The sequence below is a fragment of the Lissotriton helveticus genome, chromosome 12 (genome assembly GCF_964261635.1).
Source record: "Lissotriton helveticus chromosome 12, aLisHel1.1, whole genome shotgun sequence".
Classification (NCBI taxonomy): Eukaryota; Metazoa; Chordata; class Amphibia; order Caudata; family Salamandridae; genus Lissotriton; species Lissotriton helveticus.
In genome coordinates this window covers 93,371,514-93,398,220 of record NC_136073.1, presented here as the reverse complement: position 1 = coordinate 93,398,220, position 26,707 = coordinate 93,371,514, and the positions used below count along the sequence as shown (strand labels likewise).

Here is a 26,707-nt window from a genome sequence, read left to right as displayed (position 1 = left end):
TCAGTCGAGGAATGGAATCATTGAACAAGTCAGGTTTTCTACAGAATAAGCATTGCTGTTCTACAGTAAATGCATGTTCATTCTACACCATAGCGAAGCAGAATATGAACACAAGAAAATTACATCTAAATTAATGAGGATTGTATATTGCCAGAATTCTCTCAATAAAGCCTATTCTGCTTATAGTACTTTGAAATACCTTAAAGTAAATTAAATGATGAGCACAGAACATCAATCTACATTTCTGGTTGCTTTCCTCCCCATTAAATGTCCCTTTGTATTCAAATCTGGTCTTATCAGGATGATGTAGCACTTTGGAAAAAATATGCATAAAAGCATAGTGAGAGTTGATGACTGGATAGCAAAAACTTCCATTGCCACTGTGTACTTTCCCTTTGTGCTGAGATAGGCTGGGATAAAAGAGAACCAGATGCTGAGGAAGGCAAGCATGCTGAACGTGATAAACTGAGCCTCGTTGAAACTGTCTGGCAATTTTCTAGCTAGGAAGGCCACAATGAAACTGATGAGTGCCAGTAAACCAAGATATCCCAGCATGCACCAGAAAGCAAAAGGAGACCCCTCATTACATTCAATAATTATTTTTCCAAGTTCAGAGTGGATGTTGTGTTCTGAGAAAGGGGGTGACAGAAATAGCCAGCAAACACAAAGAAGTATCTGAATAAGCGTGCCAACACATAAGGCCAAGTAAGATAGTTTATTGTCAGTCAACTTCTTTAAGCTACTGTTGGGAGTACTTGCACTGAAGGCTATGACGACCATGATGGTTTTGGCCAAAATGCAAGAAACACAAAGAGCAAATGTGATTCCAAAGGCTGCTTGTCGTAGAAAGCATTTCACTGGAGTTGGATAGCCAATAAAAACCAATGAACAGAGAAAGCACAGAAAGAGGGACAACAGCAAGAGGTAGCTGAGGGAGCGGTTATTTGCTTTGACAACAGGTGTATTTCTGAAATGGATGAAGACTCCCAAGATGCTTAATGGAATCAATGATAAGAAAATGCCAGCTACGGAGAGCATAGACCCCAAAATGTCTTCAAAAGTCAGGAACTCTACGGATTTTGCAATACAGAGATTTTGTTTCTGATTAGGCCAAAGGCTTAATGGGCACTTAATGCATTCTGTGGAATCTGCAAAATAAAATAATTAAACTTTTAGGAAAATTTGTTCCAAATGGTATAACCTTTGCATGGTTTAAAGCACTCATCATTTTATGTTGTACTTACTCTACCTGTTTGATTGGAAATTTCCCCTGCAGCACATGGGACACACTGGAAACAACAGACAGGTTCTCCACGCCTTGTAACTTTTCGAAAACCAGAAAGGCAGCTAGGACTGCATATAGAGTCAGGAACCTAAACACAGAAATCAGATAATATAATGACTGTCATCTGACATATTTGTTTTATAGACATTCAGGTCATGCAACTCTTACAATTCCTTCCCATTATACATCTGTCATAAATGTGTATGTAGCTATTGTGATTCTTATGTAACATTATTATATATAGGTGCGCGTGATGCAAAAAAAAGTATATTTTCCAACATATAAGGACAACCTAAGTCAATATGATCTATAGTGAACCTACATTACCTTTGCAAACCTTACCAAAAATTGGAAAATAAAACCTGCCCACATTTAACCAAAGTAGCTCCACCTTTTAAATCATGTCAGTGACAGTCAATCTATCCCAATATGTATTGATCAAGCAATTAAAGATTACAGGGAACAAATGGTTCCAGGTGACTGTACCTGAGTGTATCCTGGAGCCCAATGGATAGCACTTTCCTTTATGATGAGGGTCTCTCCCAATGGGGCTGCAGAATCGTAGCTTCCTACCTTCACAAAGGCAATTGTGCCATCAGCATCCATTTGCCAATTTACAACATCGTACTGAGCATGGGGGTTGCCACTCTTATCAAAATTCAATGTGTCACCTGCTTTCGTCTTAACAACTACATTCTTTACATAGTGGAGAACCTGCATTACAGAAAGGATGGAAATGCATAGCATAGTCAAACCTAAGTATAATTAAGGCGTTATTGTTTTCAGATATGAGGATAGTGTCAGAATTCTGATCATTGACATTACACATTTGCCAAAGTTGGAGATGAAGAGCTTCTTCCATCATTGAAGATACCCTCCTGAGTGAGGTGAACGCTATGGAAATACGCATAACATAAAGACATGATATAAAAAAGACATGACATGACATAACATAACATTAATGAAAGTGATTGTTAATACACATTACAAAGTATATCACAACGTCCATTCTACATGCTACAAGACAAAGCTATGAGGTACGCAGGAGGCAGTATCCTGTATCATGTTTTATGTTAAGGGCAGTAGCAGTCGGTCGTCCCGCGAAGTGGTGGGGTGGAGCAGGGGCGTAGCTAGAGCTTGTGGTGCCCGGGGCTATCCTTCAGATTGCCGCCCCCTGGGGGGGTGCTGGGGAAAAAGGACGGTGAGCACCTGAAAGAGGTCCGAGAGACACGTAGTATCTTCGCTAATAGTTACCTTGAAAATAATTCCTGCGGTGTGAGGCACGCTCATTGCCCCTGGGTCCTCCCCAACTTAAGTCTTACTCAGGCACTGCAGACACCTGTTGATGCCGCATCGGGCAGCAGCAGGAAGTCACATGACGTGCGGTGCTTCTGCGCAGCACTGGCCTGTTGCGACGGCCTTTATAATTTATTTGGGTACACTGTCAGTAGCATGGCCCTTCACGGTGGGCCCCTGCAGCTTGCACCACCCATTGCCCCACCAGTGCTGTCAGTGACAGTACCAGCACAACTAATAACCCTCTCACTTCTACAAGCGTGAACATTCTGAATACGCCAGGCCACCCAAAGGTATACGAATGACACTAGTGGCAGACATTATTCATTTTTAATATATGTTCAACTATTAAACACTGTTTGCTTATCTCAACATTTGATAAACAGCACCACCACTGTTAGAGCCGGTATTGAGAATAAAGTGCAGTGCAGTGCACCTGAAATCTCCGGCTCAAATTAAGCACTGTGTTAGCAAGAATGAATGACGGGCAGAGGGGAGAAACAGGGATGGTGAGGTGGGGGTGGGGTTGGAGGAGCAGACAGGCAGGGAAACAGGGAGAAGGAGGCCTACAGATATGGGGAGAGGGACGTAGATGGGGAGAGACAGATGGAGGTTGAAAGACAGACATGAGAAAAGACAAGCAAAGAGGGGGCAGACTGGCAGGGAGAGGCAAACAGTGGAATCAGATAAAGTTGGACAGAGGTTGAAGATATATACCGGGGACATATACAGATGAACTGAGAGGGAGAGGCAGGCAGAGTAGGAAAGAGTGGTCAGAGAGGAGGCAAAGAGAGTGAAGCGAATGACAGACAGAGGGGAAGAGGCAGATAGAGATTATGAAGTCAGGTTTAAGTTAAGTAGGGAGATAGAAAAAAAAGGCAGATAGAAAGACAAAAGAAGAACTCAGGCATAAACAGAGAGAGAAAAATAAAAAGGGTTAAAGAAAGTAAGACAGGCTGTAGAGGAGACACAGACAAAGAAAGGTAGAGAAAAGACAGTGAAGGATAGAGGCAGTCAGCTATGGGGAGTGATAGATGGAGTTAGAGAAACTCGATGATGCAGATGGGGGCAACACATGCAGACACGGAGAATGGTGGAGTGGACAGGCAGAAAGACAGACAAAGAAGACTGACAGTGCGAATGAGAATGAAAGACAGAAAGAGATAGACACATTTAGAGGGAAAGAAATGGACAGAAAGACAATCAGAAACAGTGACAGACAGAACTAGAGAGGGGGAGACAGGTAGAAAGGAAGTCAGAAACAAAGGGGCATAAACAAAGACAGATAGGGAGTCAGACAGGTGGAAAGTAAGCAGACAGAGGGAAAGAGATAGGCAGGTACTTATATCAGCGGATATGGCAGACAGGCAGTCAACAGTAGAAGAAGAAGAAAGGCAACTAGGAAAAAATACAAACAGTGAGACAGAGATGAAAGATAGACAGAAAGGGGGAAACGGAGAAGCATAGAGGTAGGCTGGCATACAGACAGAAAAAGAGAGCTTGGGACAGATGTCAAGGGATAGGCAGGTAGGAAATCATGCTGTCATGAGAGATACACATACTAATTTATTTATTTTATCTATACTAATATAATAAAGAGAGAGCCCAAACCTTTGAGGCGGGTAATCTCAGGAACCACAGCACCAATCACAACACCCAATACAGCGTTGGAAAGGGCAGTTGCAGCAGAAGGACATAGGCTATGCAGACGCCCACCATATACATTTAAAAGGTAAAAGAACCGTGACAGCAAAGTAGTCCCTTGTGGGCGTGTCTGCTTTGTGCTGTGGGCGTGTGCTGGGGGCGTGACAAACGCTGGGGGCGTGTGGTACGTTCCGCCCTTCATGCCATGTCTCATATCGTGTGCTGTGCGCGTGTGCTGGGGGCGTGGGCGTGTGCGGGGCGCGGGGTTACGGAATAAAAAAAGCGAGCGTTGTGCCCAATATTTCATTGTTTTTTCTTCCCAGGTTCTGTACATTCCAGCTCCAGGTGTCCACCCAGCTCCCTTTAAATACTCCTGCACCCCTTAATCATAACCCACCCTTACTCCTTAAAATACCTCAACACCCTTAAACACTAACCCATCATAACCCCATAAATATACCCTGTACCCCAAAACCCAAACCTATCCCTAAACCCTAAAAATACCCCTGTACACCAAAACCCAAACCTAGCATTGAACGCTATAAATACCCCTGTACCTCAAAACCCAAACATACCCCTGAACCCTAAAAATACCCCTGTACCCCAAAACACAAACCTAGCCCTGAACCCTAAAAATACCCCTGTACCCCAAATCCCAAACCTACCCCTGAACCCTAAAATACCCCTGTACCCCAAAACCCAAACCTACCCAGGAACCTTAAAAATACCCCTGTACCCCAAAACCCAAACCTAGCCCTGAACCATAAAAAAACCCTGTACCCCAAAACCCAAACCTACCCCTGAACACTAAAGTACCCCTGTACCCCAAAACCCAAACCTAGCCCTGAACCCTAAAAATACCCCTGTACCCCAATACCCAAACCTAGCCCTGAACCCTTAAAATACCCCTGTACCCCAAAACCCAAACCTACCCCTGAACCCTAAAAATACCCCTATACCCCAAAACCCAAACCTAGCCCTGAACCCTAAAAATACCCCTGTACCCCAAAACCCATACCTATCCCTAAACACTAAATTACCCCTGTACCCCATAACCCAAAACTATATCTGAACCCTTAAAATACCCAAACACTCCAAAACATATACCTCAGTACCCCTAAACTGATACCCCTATACCCATACTTACCTATCCAAACATAAAAAAAAAACATTCTTATACCATTCATGCATTTACAACGAATTTCGTTGTAAATGAATGCGTGGTAAAAGCATATAAAATGTAATACCATGCTTCATAATGGCATTGCGGAGTCATGGTACTTTCGTAATGAAAGTATGCGGAGTGATGGTATGCAGAAAGGAAGTTGCGGAATAATGGGTGTTTACCCTCCCCCGGTAAGTACATTGGTGGCACGGCGGCCCACATCTCCAGCAACATACTCATATTTTTTCACCACCCATTTGAAAAATGCACAGGTCTCTCTCATTGATGGCCAGCACCGACATACACTTTTAGACACACCACCCGCCACAAGTTCTAGAATTGCGAACTTTAGAGCTGGGGAGCTACGTACGAATCTCGGCATCAGCTCAACATCCTGTGATTCCAGGCAAATCGCTTTGTCTCCCCGTGCCTACCACAAATGAATGTGTTCTTCTGTCATGTAAATTGTGCTCATGCCATGTTGTCGAGTTTGCGCTCTATAACGTTGCAAGGAAAAATCAAGTAAAAAAACTCGAGTTCACACACTACTGAACGCGCACTCTTAAGTGCATCTGCAGTGCACTGTGAATCGGAGCGTTTCACAGGCCTGTCACAGATAAGAAATGCTATCAAAACAAAATCCTACAAAACAATGTACTACTGGCCGGCAGCAATTCATACCCGGACAACGTCGGGACGGGCTGCTAGTTTTATTTATAAAGTTTTATATAGCGCGAACAAGATCCCGAAGGATATCAGAGCGCTTTAAATAAAGGATGGAAGCTTGCCCCACAGTCCTACCCCAATAACCCCACATGTCATGGTACAGGGTTGAAAGGCGTTTAGGGCTCCCACTGTTTTGTTTACTACCAAGGAGCAGTGGTAGCGCCCGCCACAACGTTTTGTGATTCGACTCTCGAGTGTCTTGTGACTTCGCTTTACATCACACTTTGTGCTAACGGTGTCTAACAGTGCAAATAAAAGTTAAATCTTTCCCTACATGCGTCAAGTTAAGGGACATTTTGTGTTACTTTGCTTGAGTTAAACACCCGCTGCTGACATCCGTGGTCCACTCACACCAGAAGTTGAGATCGAACCCCAGCAAAGCTGGCTCAGCCTATCTTCCTTCTGGGGGAGGTAAATATAGTACCAGTAAATAAGATATTAGCAGCGTCGGATTTGTATATTGCTAATCCACGGCAGACACTCTACAGCAAGAGTTCGTTAGTGTTCATCCGTCTCTTTTCATTGGCATGACAACTGCAGGGAAACAGTTAATGTTCATGTCTGGAGTGCAGGGGTCTGGAAAGAGGGGTGTCATTCCCTCTGGGATCCTGCAACCCGAGGCCGGCAGGTGCGCCTGAAACGCCTGAAACACCTCAAACTGCGCACGGACATTTGATATGTTAAGTCTGGAACAGTCCGTTCATCACGACGTGGACAGGGTTGTGCCTGTGCCCACCTCGTGCGGGGCGCATCACGGCCATTAATGTATGTATGTAGTATGTAGTATACTTGTAAAGCGCACAGCTGCCCCAGCAACGGGGCGTCCCGGCGCTGTATAACTCTGGGGAACCCGTCCTGGCTTTCCCTGTGGGATGGTCCCTTGCTGGGAGTCCCCAAGGTGGAGCCAGGCATTCCCAGAATTGGTGGGGCCGTTGTGGAGATTAGGCAAGCTAATGCCCAGAGTTGCCGAGTGGAACCCCTGATTAGAGTAAGCACCAAAGCGAGAATTATCAAGTCCGCTGACCAAGGTCCACGACCCTGCCGCGTCGGGAATTGAACCCTGGTCCCAGGCTGACTTCTGCTCTCGGGCCTGCCGCCTCTAACCAGTGAGCCACACTACTCCACGATGGAGCAGTGGGTTAATTGTACGCAGGCACAAGACATGAATGCAGAGTTAATTCCCCGTATGGGCAGGTGTTCATTTTGGCACCGGGCGATTTTCTCTGTCGCAGCAGCCTTAGTACCTCGACACGTTTGGGAATGTTTTCAAACCCCACATGTTATGTTTGAGTTCTGGCTAAAGTCATTCTCGATAACACAGGTTTTACAAACAGAGGACCCTTCCCTCTGACCTCACAATTGAAACACGACTAAATATCACACAGAAAAGCCGCCCAATCAGGGGCGTAACACAGCCCCCTCAGAGCTACTGATTTAGGAGGTATGCCACTGCCCTCAATTCAACTACAGCCGGCTTGCTTGTTGGAGCCATTATATAGCTTTTGGGGAATCAGTGTAAATTACACACCACCGAAGGTGGAACAGGCTGCCAAGAAAAGAAAATGATTTGCAAGCTTCGGAATATAGGGCTTGGGAATGTAAGCAGAATAACATTTTACCGATACACAACATCACACCACTTTGATAGGCTTGTGGGTGATTTTTATTAATGAGATCAGTGATGGCGCTGTTTTAAAAAAAGTCAATCTTTTATTCCTCGTAATATCCTCTGGTCTAGATGACCGCACTGCCATTCATTCTGATCGTCCAGGATTATGTGATGATGTCATTTTGGGCCTACCATCTTATAAACATCCATCAATTTACCTCCATGGTCTTCGAAATCCAGTTTGCTGGCCCTGCCCTCGCACGTAACCTAGGCTTCATCCTGGACTCCTCCCTCTCGATGACCAGACAAGTCAACGCCGTCTCAACATCTTGCTTCAACATCCTACGCATGCTCAAAAAAATCTTCCGTTGGATCCCCACCGAAACAAGAAAGACGGTCACTCACGCACTGGTCACAAGCCGACTAGACTACGGAAGCGCCCTTTACGCCGGAACCACAGCCAAACTACAGAAAAAACTCCATCGCATCCAAAACGCCTCAGCCAGACTCATATTGGACATCCCTCGGCAAGCTTACATTTCCGGCCACCTGAAAGACCTCCACTGGCTCCCCGTCAACAAGAGAATAATGTTCCGTCTCCGCACCCACGCACACAAAGCCCTCTACGACCTAGGACCAGAATGCCTCAACACGCGAATGTCCTTCTACACCCCCTCCCGCCAACTACGATCGTCCAATCAAGCCCTCGCCGCAATTCCGCGCATCCATAGATCCACCATGGGGGGAAGATCCTTCTCCTACTTAGCGGCCAAAACCTGGAATTCTCTCCCCACCCACCTCCGCCTTACACAGAACCACTTCTCCTTCAGAAAGTAAAGCACCCCCCTCCCTCAAGCGCCTTGAGACCCTCTGGGTGAGTAGTGCGCTATACAAATTCTGGAACTTGAACTCCTTTCACACACACCCTAAATTTTCCCCCGACGTTCTGCTTCCTGCAGTGATGATCCCACCCCCTCTGTTTCCTGGGAAGGAAAGCCACAGCCTTTCAGGGCAATGATTCAGATGGAAGGTATGCGCGTCCTCATGACATGCGCTGCTGCCTGCTGCCCAGCGCTTGACTTGCTCTTCAAACGGCGGGTGGCCGCACTGCACTGGCCTGTTGTTGCGGCCTTTATATTTTATTTGGGTACACTGACTGACAGTAGTGTCAGTGAGTGTCCTCAAATAAATGATAAAGGCCGCCGCAACGGGCTAGTGCAGCGATGCCACCGTGAGTGACCGCCCTCACAATAGTGCCGCCTGGGGCGGACCGCCACCCCCCCTAGCTACGCCGCTGGGGTGGAGAGCACTTACTTGCTCTGACGGCTGCCGGCTTGCTCCCAATCCTCGCCGTCCAGACTTCCAGGATCTGCTGCACACTGTGCAGGCTCCCAAGTGCTAATCGCAGTGCTTCTCTTTTGCTGGGAATAATATTAACAGCAGAAGAGCAGCGCTGGGATTGATCTGAGCTGTTTCAGTGCTCCGACAGTGCCTGGAAGCCTAGGTTGGCTCTCACCCAGCTGTAAAACACAGCTCAGGTGGGAGAAATGCTAAGGGCACATGACCGTTGTGCCCGGCCCCTGAGGGCTGGCCAAACAGTTATGCACACTTTGCAATGCCTACCACTCTCCCCTCCTCCCTGGTGCTGCAGCTACAACATCAGTGTGCATGGCCCTACGCCTCCCTCGGTCTGCAGGTGGAAAAATAAAATGATAATAAAAATGTTTTATTAGCATTTTAGTTTTGTCGGTTGTCTCTGCAGGGGGGTGACTTTCCTACACTATAACGAAGGTGCCTCCCCAGGTTAAGGACCAAATAATTACCTTCAAAACAAGCTAGAACACTATGGTTTTCAGGGCAATTCTATATCAAACAGTAATACATTTTGGAATTGGAACAAAAATGTTGCATGCATGTGGGTTGTCACATTTCATTGTTTGAAACCAAATTGCGCTATGTGTGCCCCAAAATCTAGTACTTTAATATCATGAATTAATCTCTAAAGAGCTGCACAAAGCAAAAAACTGCGTAAATCTGAAGATGTTATAAAACATCTGTTTCTCTACTCAGAAGGAAGATGCTACTAAAGTGAAGAATGTGTTGAGAATACAGAGTAGCTCTTGTATTGTTGTCAGAAAATGTGTTTTTGACAATTTTATCACCTATGCTCATGTGTTATTTAGATCTAGATTGTTATAGTATGTGTGATGTTAGCGTGGTATATTTTTGGATTTATGGCTTGTTGAATTATATTATATACAAAGGCAACTGCAATGCAGACTGTTGTGATTGTGTATCAGGAAGGAGAAACTCTCACTGATCTAAAGCAGGGGAAGGCAGGGGCATAGAGGATAGAAGTTGATGTTTGAAAGCTGGCGGAAGGGCGATTGTTGAATATGGTAAGCATTTCATTGTTCTTGGGTCTGTATGCTCACTCACATGGCCTAGCTCCAGCCAATGAAAGCATTTGAGAGGGAGGTGTACAAACATATCTGTTTATAGCATTCTTGGTCAGAGGTAGAAATTGATGGTTATTTCAGGGTATGCTACTCTGCCACATACACTCGTTGACACCCTGCTTTATATGTGCAGTCTTCTGACCCCAGTGCTGATGGTTGCTGTGATGCTGTGAGCCAAGTCTTACCTCAGTGGCTAAGTGTTCGAATGGCTTTGGAACACATACAGGGCCGATTTATCAAGGGCTTGTGTTGCCCTTGTGTCAAGCAAGGTTTTGCAAGGATAACGAAAGCCTGTAAATGAGGTTCACTATGCCACTCAGAGCCACCTTGTATAGCATAGTAAATCTAGAGTAAAGCAAGACAGTGCAAGTTGCTGCCTTGCGTTACTCTGCCCTGGGAAGGTGTTCCATGGGTAGATATGTGGGGTTTTTGTGCATTCCCAGATTGACTAATACTAGTAAACATGGGAATGTATCAAAATGGTATGCTGTCCCAAGGAAGGTATAACGTTTTTCCTCCTTGCACAACACACATAGAAAGAGTAAAAAGTCTCAGAGGATTGTTTTGTGCAGGAAGGTGTCCTTTTTGCACAAAAACAAACCTGACTGTAGCAGAGGCATGGTGCAAGCTTGCTTACATTGGTGTTTGGCACTCACAACTGTGCAAGTGCAGAGGGAGAGCAGGAATGTGCCATATTTTTGGAGATATGGCACATTCCACCATTTTCAAGTTTTCTTGCTGTGTTACATTGCGCCAAATATTGGTGTATCTGCCCCTGAGAGTCTAAGAGAGACAGATTCCAGCATTTGATGGAGAATGTGGGAATCCTACAACCATCCTGTTGACTGTATCACTGCGTTCTTTACTCAAGATTTTGAGATAAACCTGTTTCTTCTCTACTTTGTAACTCTCCTGTATACATGACCATGTAGGTCAAATCTAGTATTTTTCCACATCTTTGTGAATGACAAATTGGAATAAAGTGCCAAACCTGTATCTGTATTGAGTACTGTTAAACCACCTTTATGTTTTCTCTTACATGCACCTCCAACATTGTCTACTCCTTTCACTGTGATAGTCCTACACCTTTACACGCTATTCCATTCTTGATTATTGCCACATAATCTCTCTCTTTATATCTTAGAATTCAATTTGAAAGCATTAATTTTACATTTTCTTTCCTTGATTTTGACTAGTTTCCCTGCACACAAGCATCATCTACTTTCAAATAAATTTAAATTGTGTACAGTTTAGCAATTGTTTGTCTTGTGTTTTCTGATTAAAGGCAGCATTTTTTTTAAATAGTCCATTAAATTTAATTAGAAATAAAAAATAAATGAACAGTTGCTTTATCAATAGGAAAGAATCTGGTGGAGAGGCATGTTGATCCAGACAATCAAGGCAATGAAATATTCAATTTTAGATCACAGAAAATGAAGACGGTGTAGTGTACCAGACGAAGAAACAGACTCCAAGCACTGGTATGAGAACTTGATTCTTTATTGCCTAGTTCTCTTAAGTAGTAAGTGAGTCCCCTCTAATGCCTTTCTCAATCCTCCCAATTCCTCCCCTAGGTCCTTCCTACAATGTTTTGGCCCACCCCATGGAGGGACCATATGGCCACTGGTTCATCCAGCAGGGCCCTAGTGCCCTGTCCTGACCCTTTGCCTGGTACAATTCTATATCTCTTCTCCCCCCCCCAATTTAATGAGAATAATCGGTCACTGGTTTCTGGTGCTTAGCACCGGCACTTAATTGGCAACACTAGCACTTATGCAATCTGCCACTTGGTGGCATTATTTTCCAAATTTAGAGATGAGCACAACTACTGTTGTTGATTAATTCAATATACATTTAAAATGACTAATTCCTGCTGCACAACCAATTCTTATGGCTTTGGGGGCCTGGAATAGTCTAAAATGTCACACTTGCAGGTTTGTGATGATTAGTTCTGTTGGTACGGTAATTGGCAGCACTGGCAGGGTAATGGATAGTGAAAGCAGCAGTGGTCTCCTGACGAGGGCCCTGCCACTTATTTTTTTACAAATTAGGCATGGTATAAGCCATGTTGGTTTGTGGGGAATTCTCCATGACCATTGCAGTGCAACTTCTCCAGCGCATGTCGTATCCATGTGAGGTGTGTGAGGTCTGACACTGTCACTATTTCCTCTGATGTGTAATTTTCTTCCGGTTCACCCAGTACCACCTTTTCTGGGACATATATTTTGAAATGGGATATGTTGAAAGTTACTGTCTTGGCATCTTCTGCAGAGGTGACCACAGTTTCTTTTCTTTCTATTATCTGGAGAGGTTTGCTGGCAAATCGTGTGTCCATTTTTCTTCTTCTTCTCCTGTTTGATAAGCCCTAGTCTCCTTCCCTGAGGTTTGAGTTTTGAGCCCTACCATAAGTATATGTGTATTTCTTCATGCTTTCATTTGATGCTTCGCTTTGGCACACAATCCTTCCCTCTCTATGGCTCGGCTCTCCTTCCAACTCCTTCCAACTGAGGATTCTACTGTGTACTTCTCTCACTAGCATAATGGTTCCTAGACATTTCCCAGTAGTGTTCTGAGGCATTTTCCTATATGCTCCCAGTCCCTAATTTAAGGCAAGGTGCCATTCTCATCTGTCATGTTCAAGATCATGGAGAGTTCTCTTCAGTGTGGCTATAAACCCCTCACCATTTCCATTTGCTTGAGTGATCTTCTGATATTTAAAATTCAGGCGTGTTATGAATGTCGCAAAGTCATGCCCATAGATTAGAGCCCCGTTGTCAGTCTTGACCACCTCCAGTATCAATCACGCCACAAACACTTCATCTTGGACCGTATTGATGACCTTGATCTGGTGGACATTATTTGCAGAGATATCAGAAATCTGGAGTATTCATCCATAATGACAATGATGTACTTTCCAGACTGCAGCGGGCCAAAACAATCAACCACAACCTGGCACCAGGCGTCGTTTGGTAATGCAGACATCTGCGGGGTTGGGGACTGAGCTCCTTGACTGATGACTTTGCAATGGTGGCATTCCATTTAGTGTGTTCTCAATAATCTGGTCGAAGTAGGGGGATCAGACCCTCTCCCTCAGAGTCATCTGTGTTGCAACTATGCCTCTATGGCCTTCATGTGGCCGGTTCAAGAGCCCCTGATGCAGGTTCTTGGGTATGACAATGTGCTTCTCTCTTAAGATGACTACACATTTCTCCACTGATAGCTCATCCTTGATGTGTCTGTAAGAGATCGGTTTCTTTGAGTCCACCACAGTTGGAAACACGTCTATATGTCTCTACTAATTTTTTATTAGGATCCTTTTGACTTTCCAGAGGGTGGCATCTTCTGCAGTGGCATCTGCAATGGTGTCTAATGATACGGCAGGAGGTGGGGCATGGTATATTACAAAGGGGAGGTATTCTTCTGCTGGTGTTGGTCTTATGTGGTTAGATGCAATGGGGTGTTTTGACAGCAGAATTCTCTGCCTTACCTGGCTTGTGGACAATGGTGTGTGTTTATTCCTGGAGGCCCAGTACTCACCACTCGATTCAGGGTGGCATGTTCTATCGGGGAGTGTCCAAAGATTGCCAGAAGGGCTTGATAGTTAATTGCTATGATGAACTGTTTGTCATATATGAAAATGTGGAAGTGTTCATCTGCCCATACTACTGCCAGGCTCTCTTTTTCAGGTTGAGAGTAGGCTCTTTCTGTGTTAGTCAGACTTTGGGTTGCCTATGCTATAATGTGGCATCCTTTCTCACCTTTGCAATGTCACAACAGTATCATTCCCAGTCCAACAAGGCTGACATCCACTGTGATCTCTGTGTGGAATATGGGGTTGAAATAATTGAGGTTAGTTGTGTAACCTGCTTTGTGTTTGATTTCTGCGAAAGTCTTCTCGCACTCCAAGATCCACTAGATGATCTGACCTTGTTTTGTCCGTTTTCAGAGTGGGTGGCGACTGATCTTGGCTGATTATGGCCTTGTCCTTTATGTATCAGCTGCAGTATCTGACCATTACTAGAAATGACCGAATGTTACTCACTTCCCTTGGGCTGGGTGTCTTATTTAGTGCCTTTATCTTGTCTGAGTCTCTCCTCATAACTCGCCTCATAACCCCCCTTGAAAATATGTGTCCACCGAAAACTAGATTGGGTTTGTGAAATTCACAAATTTCTACATTGAGTGTTAGCTTGGAGTTCTGGAGAGCCTGACACGTGTGACCCAGTGGCTTGTTATGGGCCTCCATCATGGCCCAAAAAAGTAGAATATTGTCACTAGAACATAGAGCGTTTAGTTTTGCACACATCTCAAGATGGCTTCTTGAAACATTTCCATTACTGACAATATGCCAAAACGTAGACATTTTATATCCGAACAGTTCTTGGTGAGTTGTGATGTACCTAGAGTCTTTGTGTAGCTCTAGTAGGTGAAACCCCCATTTTGAGGTCCAGTTTGGAGAAGACCATGGCCCCATTTAATTGTGTGCTCACATGACTGATGTGTGGCCCGGTATATCTCACCTGCTTAATAGCCATGTTAGACAGCCTCATGTCTACACAGAGGTGTACTTTCCGATCTGTATTCTGCTTTGGCACTACAAACACCTGGGACTCCCACGGTGTCTGCCATTTTGATCTTTCAATGGTGTCGATGTCCAAGAGGCCATTCATCCTTCGCAGCTCTCTGAAAGTGGAATGGCACCTTACGGTGGTGTTGCACTGCTGGTTTCACCTGCTCACCAATGTGCAACTGGACTTTAAAGTTTGCCATATTTCAGATATCTAAGCATTATTGGATGCTTGCTTCAACCTTGTAGAGGATGGCCACAAATTTCAGTTGTTCTGCCGCGTGTAGGCTTAGACAACTGTCTGCCATTGTGGACCCATCAATCCCATGAATGTCAGTCTCCACTGACCTGTCTAGGTATGTGAGCTTTGTTTTGAAATTTCCAAGACATGGCATGAGATTTTTGGCCATCCATTGTGTACACTCTCTCGTCAGCTCGCCTTATCTTTGGAAAAGGGTTCATTTTGGCATATTTTGTGACACAGATGTAAGTAGAAATGGCCCATTAACAAGGATGAACTGGCCATGATGGCTCCCCATTTGAATGTGTAGCTGGGGGTATTTTTCCTTCCTTTCTTGGCCTGACTCCACAAAGGTATTTTTGTCAATGTCTCGTGATATTGATGAGATTGCAAACATGATTCTTGTAATCATAAGCAATGTGATATGGATGTGACTCGGGAAGTAGTGCAGGAACTTGGGGAGCTAGAGGACCAGTTATTTTTCTCTCTTAGTCCCATTGAATGATGCTGATATGTTAAATCTTTTACTCTCCCCACCACCACAGTTCAGACCCAGACACAAGCAAATCAGTCTGGGCCCTGTTCATCATGTTGTCACTGGATTCAAGCTATTCTCGCTGAGGAGGGGTGTTACCACGAACTGGTCCCAGGATGCTTTTTTCCAGTCCAGGGAAGACCTGGCTCTGCAGTTCAGCCTGGACTGGGTGAATACTGATTTGCATATGGCTGGGTCTAAACTGGGATGGTGAAGTGAGCTAAAAAACTATGATTTATTCAAACCTGATCTGTGACTGAAGGTGAGTGTCTGAAATGTTTCAGCGCTCCGTCCGTCATCTCCTTTTGTTTGCTTTGTTTGCCCTAAGTTGGCAGGGTATGCCCAGGTGTGGGTTCCTGGCTCTATTTGCCATTGGATTCAAGCTACCCTGGTTGATGAGGGGTCTTACCCCAAAACTGGACCCAGGAAGCTTTTGTCCAGTCCAGGGAAGATCTAGCTTTGCAGTTTGGTCTGGGCTGTTCCCAGGAGGAACAGGGTCAAGTCTGATTTGCATATGGCTGGGTCTGAACTGGGATGGCGAAGTGAGCTAAAGAACGATGATGGTATCAACCCAGATCTGTGACTGGGGTGAGTGTCTGAAATGTTGCAGCGCTACATCCGGCATCTCCTTGTGTGCTTTTATCTTAGCTTAGTCATTTGCTTGTGGCAGCTCTTCCATGTTGTCCTGAGAGTAGCTCTTCTTCAGCAGTCATCAACAAAGAGATTCAGATTGACCCCCTTTGATGATTCAAATATGAAGGGAGTCTTCAGTCATGAAATTGTCAAAGTCGCAGTTTTGCACTAGACAATTGAGGCAGTTGATAAAGTCCCCCATTGGCTAGTTCTTTTGTTCTGATGTTACATTTTTTGTTGAGTGCTTCACTTACTTCATGGTAGGTCATCAACTGCTCTGATGGCAATTTTTTGATTTTCTGACTGATGCCTTTGCTTACTACATTATTTAATGCTATTAATTTGTTCCTTGGCTGTTTCATTTGACCCCTTTATGAAATCTTCAAAATGACTCAGTTTTACTTGCATTCGCAATCCCAAATTCCTACCTGTGCGGAGGGATAAGTGATCTGGTGAACATAAATGTATTGCCCCATATATCATGTGTGGTGATTCTGTGTTTTGCACAGTTTTGGAAGTGATAAACATTCTGTGACATATTTGGTCACTAATTCCACTAATTGTCTAGATTCTTCTGTTTTTAGTCTTCTGCTTGCATTTATTTTCTTTTGTTTCACACTTTCTACGAATGCCTTTCCCTTCAAAATTTGCTCAAAATGATGCTTGCCTGTGTCCTGGTCCTTCCTGAGCTTTTAAAATGGCTGCCCCCATTGAGTTCTATGGGAAGTGCCTGACTTCGAAATCAGCACCAGAGTGCCTACATCTCACAAGATTTCTGTGATCTCATCCTGCGAAACTATAGTCTTGTGAATGGTCCCGTTCACTTTGAGCTGCAGTTATGTGCAATGCATTGCTTACCTTAGGTTTTCTTTTCTTGCATCAGGGTCCCACACTATCTGCCTGGGGTCAATGGCACAAAGCTTATAAGTTGCACTCAGGAGGCAGTCATGCCACTTTTATTTGCTTGTATGGGGTCGGGGTGAGGACCCCAATGTCACCCTTCAGAACAGTAGGGCTGTAGTCCCAGTGTCCCTTCTTCCTTGCCTGTAAGTGACTACTGTTGTGGTCCCAGTCTTGCACACAAGAGTGTCTGGGCTCCGGTCCCCATTCCACATCTTCTTGGCTTGCAGGCGGCTGGGCTTGGTCTCCTTGTTGCTTGAGCCCTGCTTCATCGCCTGGTGTAGTGTACCAAACTAAGAAATGGACTCCAGCCATTGGTATGAGAGCTTGCTTCTTTATTTCTTGGTTGTCTTAACTAGTATGTGTGCCACCTTTCATACTGTTTACAGCAGAGTTCTAGTGCACTGTCCTGACCTTTTGCCTGCTACGATTCTACGGATGGTCCAGTAAATTCCATCAACTACACAGATTGCTGTATGAGGCAGAAAATGGGAGTGTATTTACCCTTCTAACTAAAGTTCAAAACATATTTCACAGACTTTTAAGAGTATGTATATAAAGAAGAGTGTATTCATAAACAAACTTTGATGGACTAATATGACACAGGGCCACACGTTTGGAATGGGGGCTTCCTTCTTTTACAGATGCAATTGTCTGATTGCAGTATAATTGTCAAGCAGAGATAAGAAATGCAAAATGTATTGAATTATAGGATGCAATGTAAAATTCTAAAACGGATCTTATTATACATAACTCCCCCTGAATATATTACTGGCTAATGGCCCCACCATTATCTAACTCTATTTAACTGTACTTTCACATTTTATTGCAGCTTTTATAATCATTCAAGGATGAAAAAAGGGCATAATTTCGCTTTGTTACAACATCCTGAACAAAGTACACTCCTATAATTAGAGTTTCTGATCTGTCCTGTGTACAATTAGACCATTACAGTCCTCAAACTATGTCCAAGACACTGAAGCGATATGTCTTTAATTGCCTCGCTCTTTAAATGTTCTCTAATAATCTTCTTAACAAACTGCAATGCAATTTTTTAGATGTTACACTTCTCTGAAACAACACTATCACACTGGACTGGCCAAAATGTCCAAAATGGCAGCTACATAATACCATTGCTCCGGCATCAGGTTCCTGTTATACACCACAGCTGTCATCCCCGAGAGCCCTGAGGTTAAACCGAATCTGTTTAAGGACTGAGCTGCCTCGGGGAAGAGCCCCGGATATAGGGCGGTCCAGCACCAATGAGTGTTACAACCACTGAGAGCTGTGAACTTTTCCAAGGGTGGGGCACAGCCATCGCAGGGTAGGGAGGTTGAGGTTCAGCCACCCACAGCAATGGATGGAGGAGATCCAAAGCCGACAGTATCAAGAGGGAACAGCAGAGATGGAGCTTCAGAAAGACTGATAGCAATTCGTTTTTCCTTTCCTCCAAATGGGGTGGGGGCTCCCAGCCTAGAGAACGGAGACCACACGACCTATGCTCAGCATTGGAGACCTCACTCTTTGTGGGAGCATGGTAGGACTCATGACGAAAATGTAATGAGTGAGTGGTGGAGGCAGAATATTGGCTGGATCAACTACAATTAAGCCTACCTTTTCTCAGGCCAGGGAGCCCCCAAACAAGGTGCTGGAGGCCATGTAGTTTGCAGGCCACATCGGAGGCCTCACTCTCTCTTGGGCGAGGTGGAACTCACTAGGGCAGTGGAGAGGTAATGAAAGGCCCCTTTCATTTCCAGTACCCCTGTAGACCCCAAAATGCCAAGTGCCAAGGGGCCCACTGGCTGTGTTGGCATCAAGCCCTACAACTACATCAGCCATTTCATTTGCAACACCCTCCTACCTTAGTAGCATGGGGTGCCGTGAACCCACCCCCTTCCATTGCTGGGAAGAGATGCCACGCTTGGCCCAGTGAGCCCATTCAGTGGTCAAAGGGGTGCATGTGCTGCTCAGCATAGCAGGCATATCACAGGCTATTACAAGCGGGTGCACACTACCTTTTTTACTGTCACCCCTTCTCACAAGAAAACTTTGCATCGTGGTGCGTAGAAAAACCCCCAGGCCAGTCTAGTGCCCAGACTGCTCCGCTGCAACCTCCACCCTTCCATTTGAGCTGGACAAAGTGGAAGCAATTCTGAAGGCGATAGAGACATGCCCCACATCTCCGGAGACCAAGGTGCACTCTTCTGCTACTGACTTAATACTCTTGAGCCACTACCATTGCAAACTATCAGAGAAGGTTAATCATGCCCCAAACCATAGATCTTCATACCCATATGGAGTAACCTACTTATCAGGTGTGGTTCCTGACAGATTTTGCAAAAGACTTGAAGGGCTGCTCCTGCTGCAGCAATATGAGAGCCTCCCAGAGGATGAAGTAGGCTGCCTCATGGAAGAATTCTTGGAGGCACAGCTTTGTGAGCAGGTTCTCCACCAGGAACTTACACTATGTTTCTCTGTGGAGAGGGTGCATAGGGTACCCACCTGCCGACCCCACCTGGGGAGCTACTGCATCCATCAGTCACCAAAATACTTCGATACAAGGATTGTGACAATATAAATAGGAGAGCCAGACAATCTACAACTATCCTCTGGGACAACCATTAGCACTTCATATTTGCAGACTATATACTAGTCGTTCACCAACTGAGAGCCTCCTTCCTGAAGGTCAAAAGAAAACTCAGGGAACTGAAGGGCATATTATCAAGGGGGTTTATTTCCGCTTTTTTTGGCTTTAAAAGTCAAGAAAGCGGAGATAAAATTATCTCCCTATTACCTAGCTGTCGCTACCACCAGTTAGCGACAGCTAGTAGGAGATAGCGACCATCTTGGGCCCAACTTTGCATGTCAGTGATATTTATCACTAATGACATGCAAAGTGGGCGTGCCAAGATGTTAGCGACTGGAAACAGTCGCTAACATTGCTATCTCCTATTACTAACTTTTGGAGATATTCGCGCTAAGCGCAAATATCTCCAAAAGCTAACACCTGCCCTGAGCAGTTCTTAGCCATGTTATCCAATGGGAGGTGGATAACATGGCTAAGAGCATTAGCTCGGTAATGCATGAATATCGCTGACGTTTCAGCGATATTCATGCACTGCGGCCGTTTTTTATCGCATTTGCGATAAACCTTGGTAATACCAAGGTTTATCTGCGATAAAAATCGCCGCAGCTCAGCGGTTAAATTTTGTCTCTAACCAAGCAATAGCGATAATTATCGCTATTGCTTGGTAATATGCCCCTGATATTGAAATATGCCTTATCTTTCCCAGTAAGGATTAAAATATGGTGGGTCAACAGACCCATTTCTTTAAAGATCCAGCAAAGGCCACCACAGAAAGAAGAGATACAGCTGACCTCAACCTGACTAGCTGACCTCAACCTCACTCAATTTAGTGACAGCCCATCGCACAACTTGGACTAGACCCTGGCTCTTATAATCTCCAATCCCAACTCCACCCAGCTGGAATCAATTGCCCCGTGTGACTGGTCGAATCATCACTATATCACCTTCCTCATCTTAGAACGATAGAACACCAAAAGATTCCAACCCAAGAAACAGAGGCACTGGTAAAGATTGCTACAAACGTGGATGAGCGCATATCCTGTAGCAATCTGTCCCTGCCTCCTCATACTTCATTTCTGACACCCACAAACTTACTGAGCACTACAACAACTCCATGCTGAACATTTTGGATGCAATTGCCCCCTTCAACTAAAAAGAAGGTCCAACAAAGACTCCAAAGCATGGTTCAACGATAGCCTAAACTCAGACAGACGCGACCTGAGAGTAGCAGAACACTCATAGAGATTCTCTCCATCTATTGAACTCCTTAAGTTTTTGAGATTGAGAAGGAGTCTGTACAACAACCACATCAGTACTGCAAAAGCAACCATCTTCAGACGCCAACTGGACAAAGCCAGAAAATGCCCTAAAATGCTGTTTGATCGGACTTAACTTCAATCCAATAACACTACAACTCAATCACCACTCATCTCCAGTCCACAACTAAAACTGAAAGGACTTTGCCGCCTTCTTCTTTGGAAACTATAACAAGGTCGAATCTGATCTGAGGTCTGTCCTGATTGATCTATCATTCTTACCAGACTCCTCCCTACCCCCACAGCCCCATCTAGTTGCATATCACGCCGCTAAAAAAAATTTTCTTTGGAGCCAATTGTCACCGTTCATGATACATCCATTCTTAACATTCTTTCTCAAATCGCTCCAATCACTTCACCAGTCCCCTTCTCTACAATTTCTTCAAATAGGTGATAAGGTCACTAGATCCACTGCCTCCCTACTTCAAGGTGAGATACCTGACTGTTTAAAGTCTGGTTTTGCCTATTCTCAAAAAACTATGGCTGACCCAGAGGTTCTATATAACTTCCGCCCAATAACAAACATCCCTACTCTGGCAACCCTCCTTGAGAAATGTGTTCATGTACAACTGTGTAACCACATTGAGGAATTCCAGCTTCTTGATCAATTCCATTCGGTCTTCCGTCAGGGCCACAGCACCGAAACAGCCATCACTCATATAGTCGATGACGCTCTTAAAATGCTTCACCGGAACGAATCCTGCCTATTAATCCTACTCAACCTCTCACTGACACTGTAAAACATGATGATCTCCTGTACCTTCTGGAACATAGGATGGGGCTCTCCAGCTCGGTACTAAAATTGTGTGCCTCTTTTATCCATAACAGAACACAGAGAGTTAAAACCAATCAAACCCTCTCAAATTCCAGTCCATGCACACTGGGTGTTCCGCAAGGGTCCTCTCTCTCACGTACACTCTTCAACCTATTCCTTGAACCTCCTACCTAAATCCTCAAAGCATCTATCATTTAGTATCACATGTATTCAGATGACACCCACTTGCACATGCAAATCTATTCTCCTGACGATATCAAGACACTTAACAGAACCCAGCACAAAACCCAGAACTGGTTGACCTTCAACCATCTCAAACTGAACACTGTCAAAACGGAATTCCTCCTTATCTCCCCACCCAATCAAGACCCCATAGTGGAGAAATATATGAAAAATGTGTCCGCTCTCAGCTGCACACCACATATCATAGACTCTACGAGATCTCTGGGAATAGTGCTGGATAAGAACTTGAACATGCAGGATCACATCAGCGCATATAACAAAGGAGCAAACTTCCAATTGAGCATCCTAGGGAAGTTAAAACCCTTCTCCCCCCCCCCCCCCCCCCGATGACATCAGGTCTGCTGTGCAAGCATTAGTCATCTCACGGCTGGAATATGGCAGTGCAACCCTCTGCAATCTACAGAGGTACAGACTGGCCCCTCTTAGGGCATCTGTGAATGCTGCTGCCAGACTCATCATATGCTCCAAGAAAAGCAACCACAATTCCTCGGATTTGAAATCTTGAAATTGGTTACCATTTGATGAAAGGATATAACACAAACTTGCCTCTAAGACCCATAAAGCCCTTCATTTCAACTTTCTGTACCTCGCAAAAAAGCTAGAACTTTCAGGTGGTGCGCCTTACTCCAGGAGCTCCAGTACCTTGTTGTTTAAACCAAAAGAATTAAGAAAATGAAAACTTACAATTGATCCTTCTCAGGTATTGCCCAGAGAATCTTTAACTCCCTGCCTACGGAAGCTAGACTGATTCTATAAACAGTGTCCTTCAAAAAGGAAGTGAAAACTTTACTGATGAGTACTTTTCTGAGCTAGAAGTTTAGCCTCAGCCTTTCATCATATCAGCCTATAACTGACAGGCCCTCCTAGCCCAACCGCCTGCTCCTCCTCATTTATTGTCACAACAACTCTTTTTGTTGTGTTCTACTTACATGTTCTTTTGCCTTCCTTGTCATGTCCCTCCAGAACAGGTACAAAATGGCTGTCACTCTGTGATGGATAGCACCACAGCTTTCCGTGACCCTGAGACGCAAACATCCAAATACTATGGGGAGGTTTCTGATGATGTGAGGCCCCCACCTCAATCTCCTCAGAGGATACTGCCCCTCCCATGTGACTTAACAGACTGCGGATGTTCTAGTCTGACCTTGCTGCTCCAGGGTCAATCCCCATTTTCTTCTGAACCACCGTCTGGCTGACTAGTTAATTCGACCTCAGGGGCAGCCTAACTTGCCTTCACGCTAGCCTGGATGATGTTGTTTTCCATCGGTACCCTTGAGATCTGAGTACAATACTTTGACACAACCAGAATCTCAGCAGCTAGTTATCCAAAAGGACCAAGATTAGTCTCTACGGGAACCCCTTAAGGAACTCATGCGTCCCAGTTGAGGAGAGCCCAGCCCATCCTATCTCCAAATGTAGCAACACACCCCACCCTGTTCCCCTACTGGGGAGGCTCATTTAAGCTTTGGACAACAGCTGTCAAGCTTTTTCTCTATTGCCTTTGACCTAAATGTTTTTCAATTTTGTTTTTTGTGCAAGATTTTACTAATATGAGTGGCATATCCCTCCAAACACACTTTTTGTCCCAATCTACACCAAAGCCTCACACAGCCAGATGAAGGAGAATCACAAACTTCCAGGTCGGGACTTAGTGGGTACTTAAGCGATCTAATGGCCCCCACACAAATCTTTCAGATACATTCCTGGAGCATTAGAGGAATGCAGACTCCGGCCCGACCGCTATAAAATTCATGCACATCTATCACAGAAACACCATATAGCGCTTCTGCAGTAATGACACATAACCCACCCAGAAGCTGAACATCTCTAGAAAAGATGGAGGGAGCAGGTATATATGCAGTGGGGCCCTCATTGTGATGCGGGCAGGTGCCCCCTTCTAAGTTGAGACCCAGAATATTGACCTCAAAGGCCACTTCATTCTCCTATAGGCCACCCCGACAGTCAAGCCCTCGTAGTAGGCAGAAAGAATTGCCCACACTTTAACCAGCCCAGCTTTTACTACGATTTCTCCTTCTACAAGCGCAATGGGCACATCTTCCATGTATTCTTGGAGGGTAATTTAATTACATGCTATACGTCTCACTAGACCGGTCCCACTCACTACTGACCACATCTTGCACTATCCACACAGCACATATCCTGACCACCTGTCTTCAGATTTGGGCCCTCTAAGATCCTTGGAGAGAGCTACATCTGGGCCTCAAATTTTATTCTCATTGATTCTTGGCAAATGGTATATACATCGGATTATAGATTTGACTAGACAGAATCGTATTTTGGTGGAGCTCTGCCTTTCAATACATGGGCTGAGATCTATCAGATCACAATGCCTTGTTGTTAGGACTTCATTGGGGAAGGACCCGCTCCCCAATTCCGATGTCGAAGTTACAACCATTGACTCTTGAGGACAGGACAGGATTTTCGAGGAAACATTGCCCACCCAGATAGTCTAATACTTTGAGCACAATGAGGGATTTTATTACCCTCCATCTATTGAATTGGAGGACGTTAATGTTGTCATTCAGGGTCCTGCATCTGAACAGTCCTAGGTAAACACAGAATTATCTGTGAAAGGTTTCGCGGGCGGAGTGGTACTATATTGCAGAGGAGTGTCTAGTGGTTGATGAACCCCGCATGGCGTCCTCACCTACCTTGGATGCAAAAAGACATTGCCAAGTAGGTGTAAAAGACAGTGCTGTTTGGATTATGTGTCCTACATTGCCAGATTCCTCTCTGAGGGATACAGGTCTGGTCTCCTTCTGACCTGGCTAATTAGAAATTACTTCAAGCAACCTTCCTTGACATTTGTCAGATGATTGGACAATACTCTTCTTTACTCGCAGATTGAAATACACAAAAGACCTTTCTGTCCTGCTACATGATGCTGTATTCCCCTCCTCCAAGGGTCCTGGAGAGAGAAAACCAGTCAATTCTTGACTGGGTTTTCCACCCTGTTATAGCAGCACCGGAGCGGGCCATTATGCTAGAAAGACAGATCCTTCAAATATCTTGGCATCAAAATCTTCCACAATTAACCAGATCTGTCAGATGAGAATCTTACAGCAGCAGTATTCTCCCTGAAGACCCAAGTCTCCTTTGAGAAATCTTCACCATTATCCTTCAAAGGCTGCTTAGCTGTGGCAAAAATGGTGATGCTCTCCCACCTCTGATAGTTATGTGGGTATGTCAACTTATTTATCACTTTTAGTACTGGTGCTGCGTCTAATAAGGGTAGTCAATCCTTGTGTTAAATATGAGTTACGGCGGGTTTGTGAATCCCCCCTAGGCGCGCCTAGGGGGGTTCACAAACCCGCCATAACTCATACTCCCACCTCTGATGCCACTTTGCTAATATTCCGGTGATCCCTCATCAAACGACGTTCCAAGACTTGGATAAATTGCTAGGAGATCGTATATGACACAACTGCCGATGGAGGCTAGCTAAGTGAAATTGCAGCTCCCATTGGATTGCCCTGAATTTTGAGCTATATTATTTAGCAGCCCAGCTGCAGCGGCTTGCCCAAAGGTTGGTGTGGCATGGATTGGAGGAAACGGGGACATCTATACCCCATTGAGTCAGATGAAAATTACTGTTGCTGGCCGCAACAGTAGTGTGCTTACCAAGAGGGGAGGGCTCCCCAGTTTGACATAAGTAGCTCTATAGTGTTATCTAGGGGCCATTGGCTGACCCAGAACTATTCCTTCTATGTTCCTTTTATTCCCCTATAATGCCTCACCATGGGCAAAGGCATTCTCTCCAAACAAGACCTGCAATTATGGGACAGTGCAGTCCTCAGTACTCCCGGTCATATGTTTCAAAGCGGGCAACTGCAAATGTTTGATGACTTACAAACACAATACAAAGTACATCCAAACCAAATCTACACATATGGTTCCATTTGCAGGCTCATGGGGCACCAAAGGCAAGTAGAAGCCACTGAACAGAACACAAACGTCTTTGTTGATTGTCTATATACATTAGGTAATGAATAGAGACTTGGTCACTAGGGTACTTATGACTCATACTCGGGTCTCTCTACAATGCTTATAGGAAACATATGAGGCCAAGTTCAGCAGAGCTTTGCAAGAAAAAGAGTGGGTGTGGGCTCTGGCCTACCCCTGCAAGATATCCCGTGAATGCTGGTCTTCAACCTGCTACAGTTTTAAGTCCTTCATAGAGCTTACCTCTCATTCTCATGTTTTTATTGTGTATTCCCAGCTGCCCCAGACACCTGTGCCCATTGTGGTTTCTTAGCAGCCGACCTCAAACATATGCCATGGGACTGCCTCACTCTCTTTCACTTTTGGCAAGAGTTCTCCTAACACTCTGGAACCACAGGCTGACTCCAGGGCCAGACTAGGAACCAAAACCAGCACTGGAAAAGTGCTCATCCAGCCCCCTGGGAGTTGGGGTAGCGGCCGAGCTGTTTGCCAGGGCCGGTTTTGGATGATTTTGTTACAGGGGCCGATATTGCAGCTATGCTGCAAAAAAGGCCCTGTAACAAAAACTGCCCCCCCTGGGACCCAAAACCAGCCCCCACCATGGCGGCCCACCATGGAAACACCCACTGCCTGCTACAGCCAGTCCAGCCCTGGCTGACTCTCATTAGATATTTTGAAGGTAGGAGCCTTGAGATCTTTAAAAGGCCGAGAAAACACAAAACTGAATTATGCTTTATTGATCTGTTACTCACACTAATGAAAT

General features: G+C 45.0%; 1 protein-coding gene across 1 annotated transcript in view; it reads right to left on the bottom strand.

Moving 5' to 3' along the window:
• Positions 1-231: 231 nt before the first annotated feature.
• Positions 232-26,707, bottom strand: part of LOC144797919 (extracellular calcium-sensing receptor-like) — a 63,953-nt gene continuing 37,477 nt past the window's right edge. The window contains exons 4-6 of the mRNA XM_078668720.1: positions 1,772-1,999; positions 1,250-1,373; positions 232-1,148 (exon numbers count right to left, since the gene is read on the bottom strand). Coding sequence (XP_078524846.1) covers positions 232-1,148; positions 1,250-1,373; positions 1,772-1,999 — 1,269 coding nt within the window. The remainder of the gene's footprint in view (positions 1,149-1,249; positions 1,374-1,771; positions 2,000-26,707) is intronic.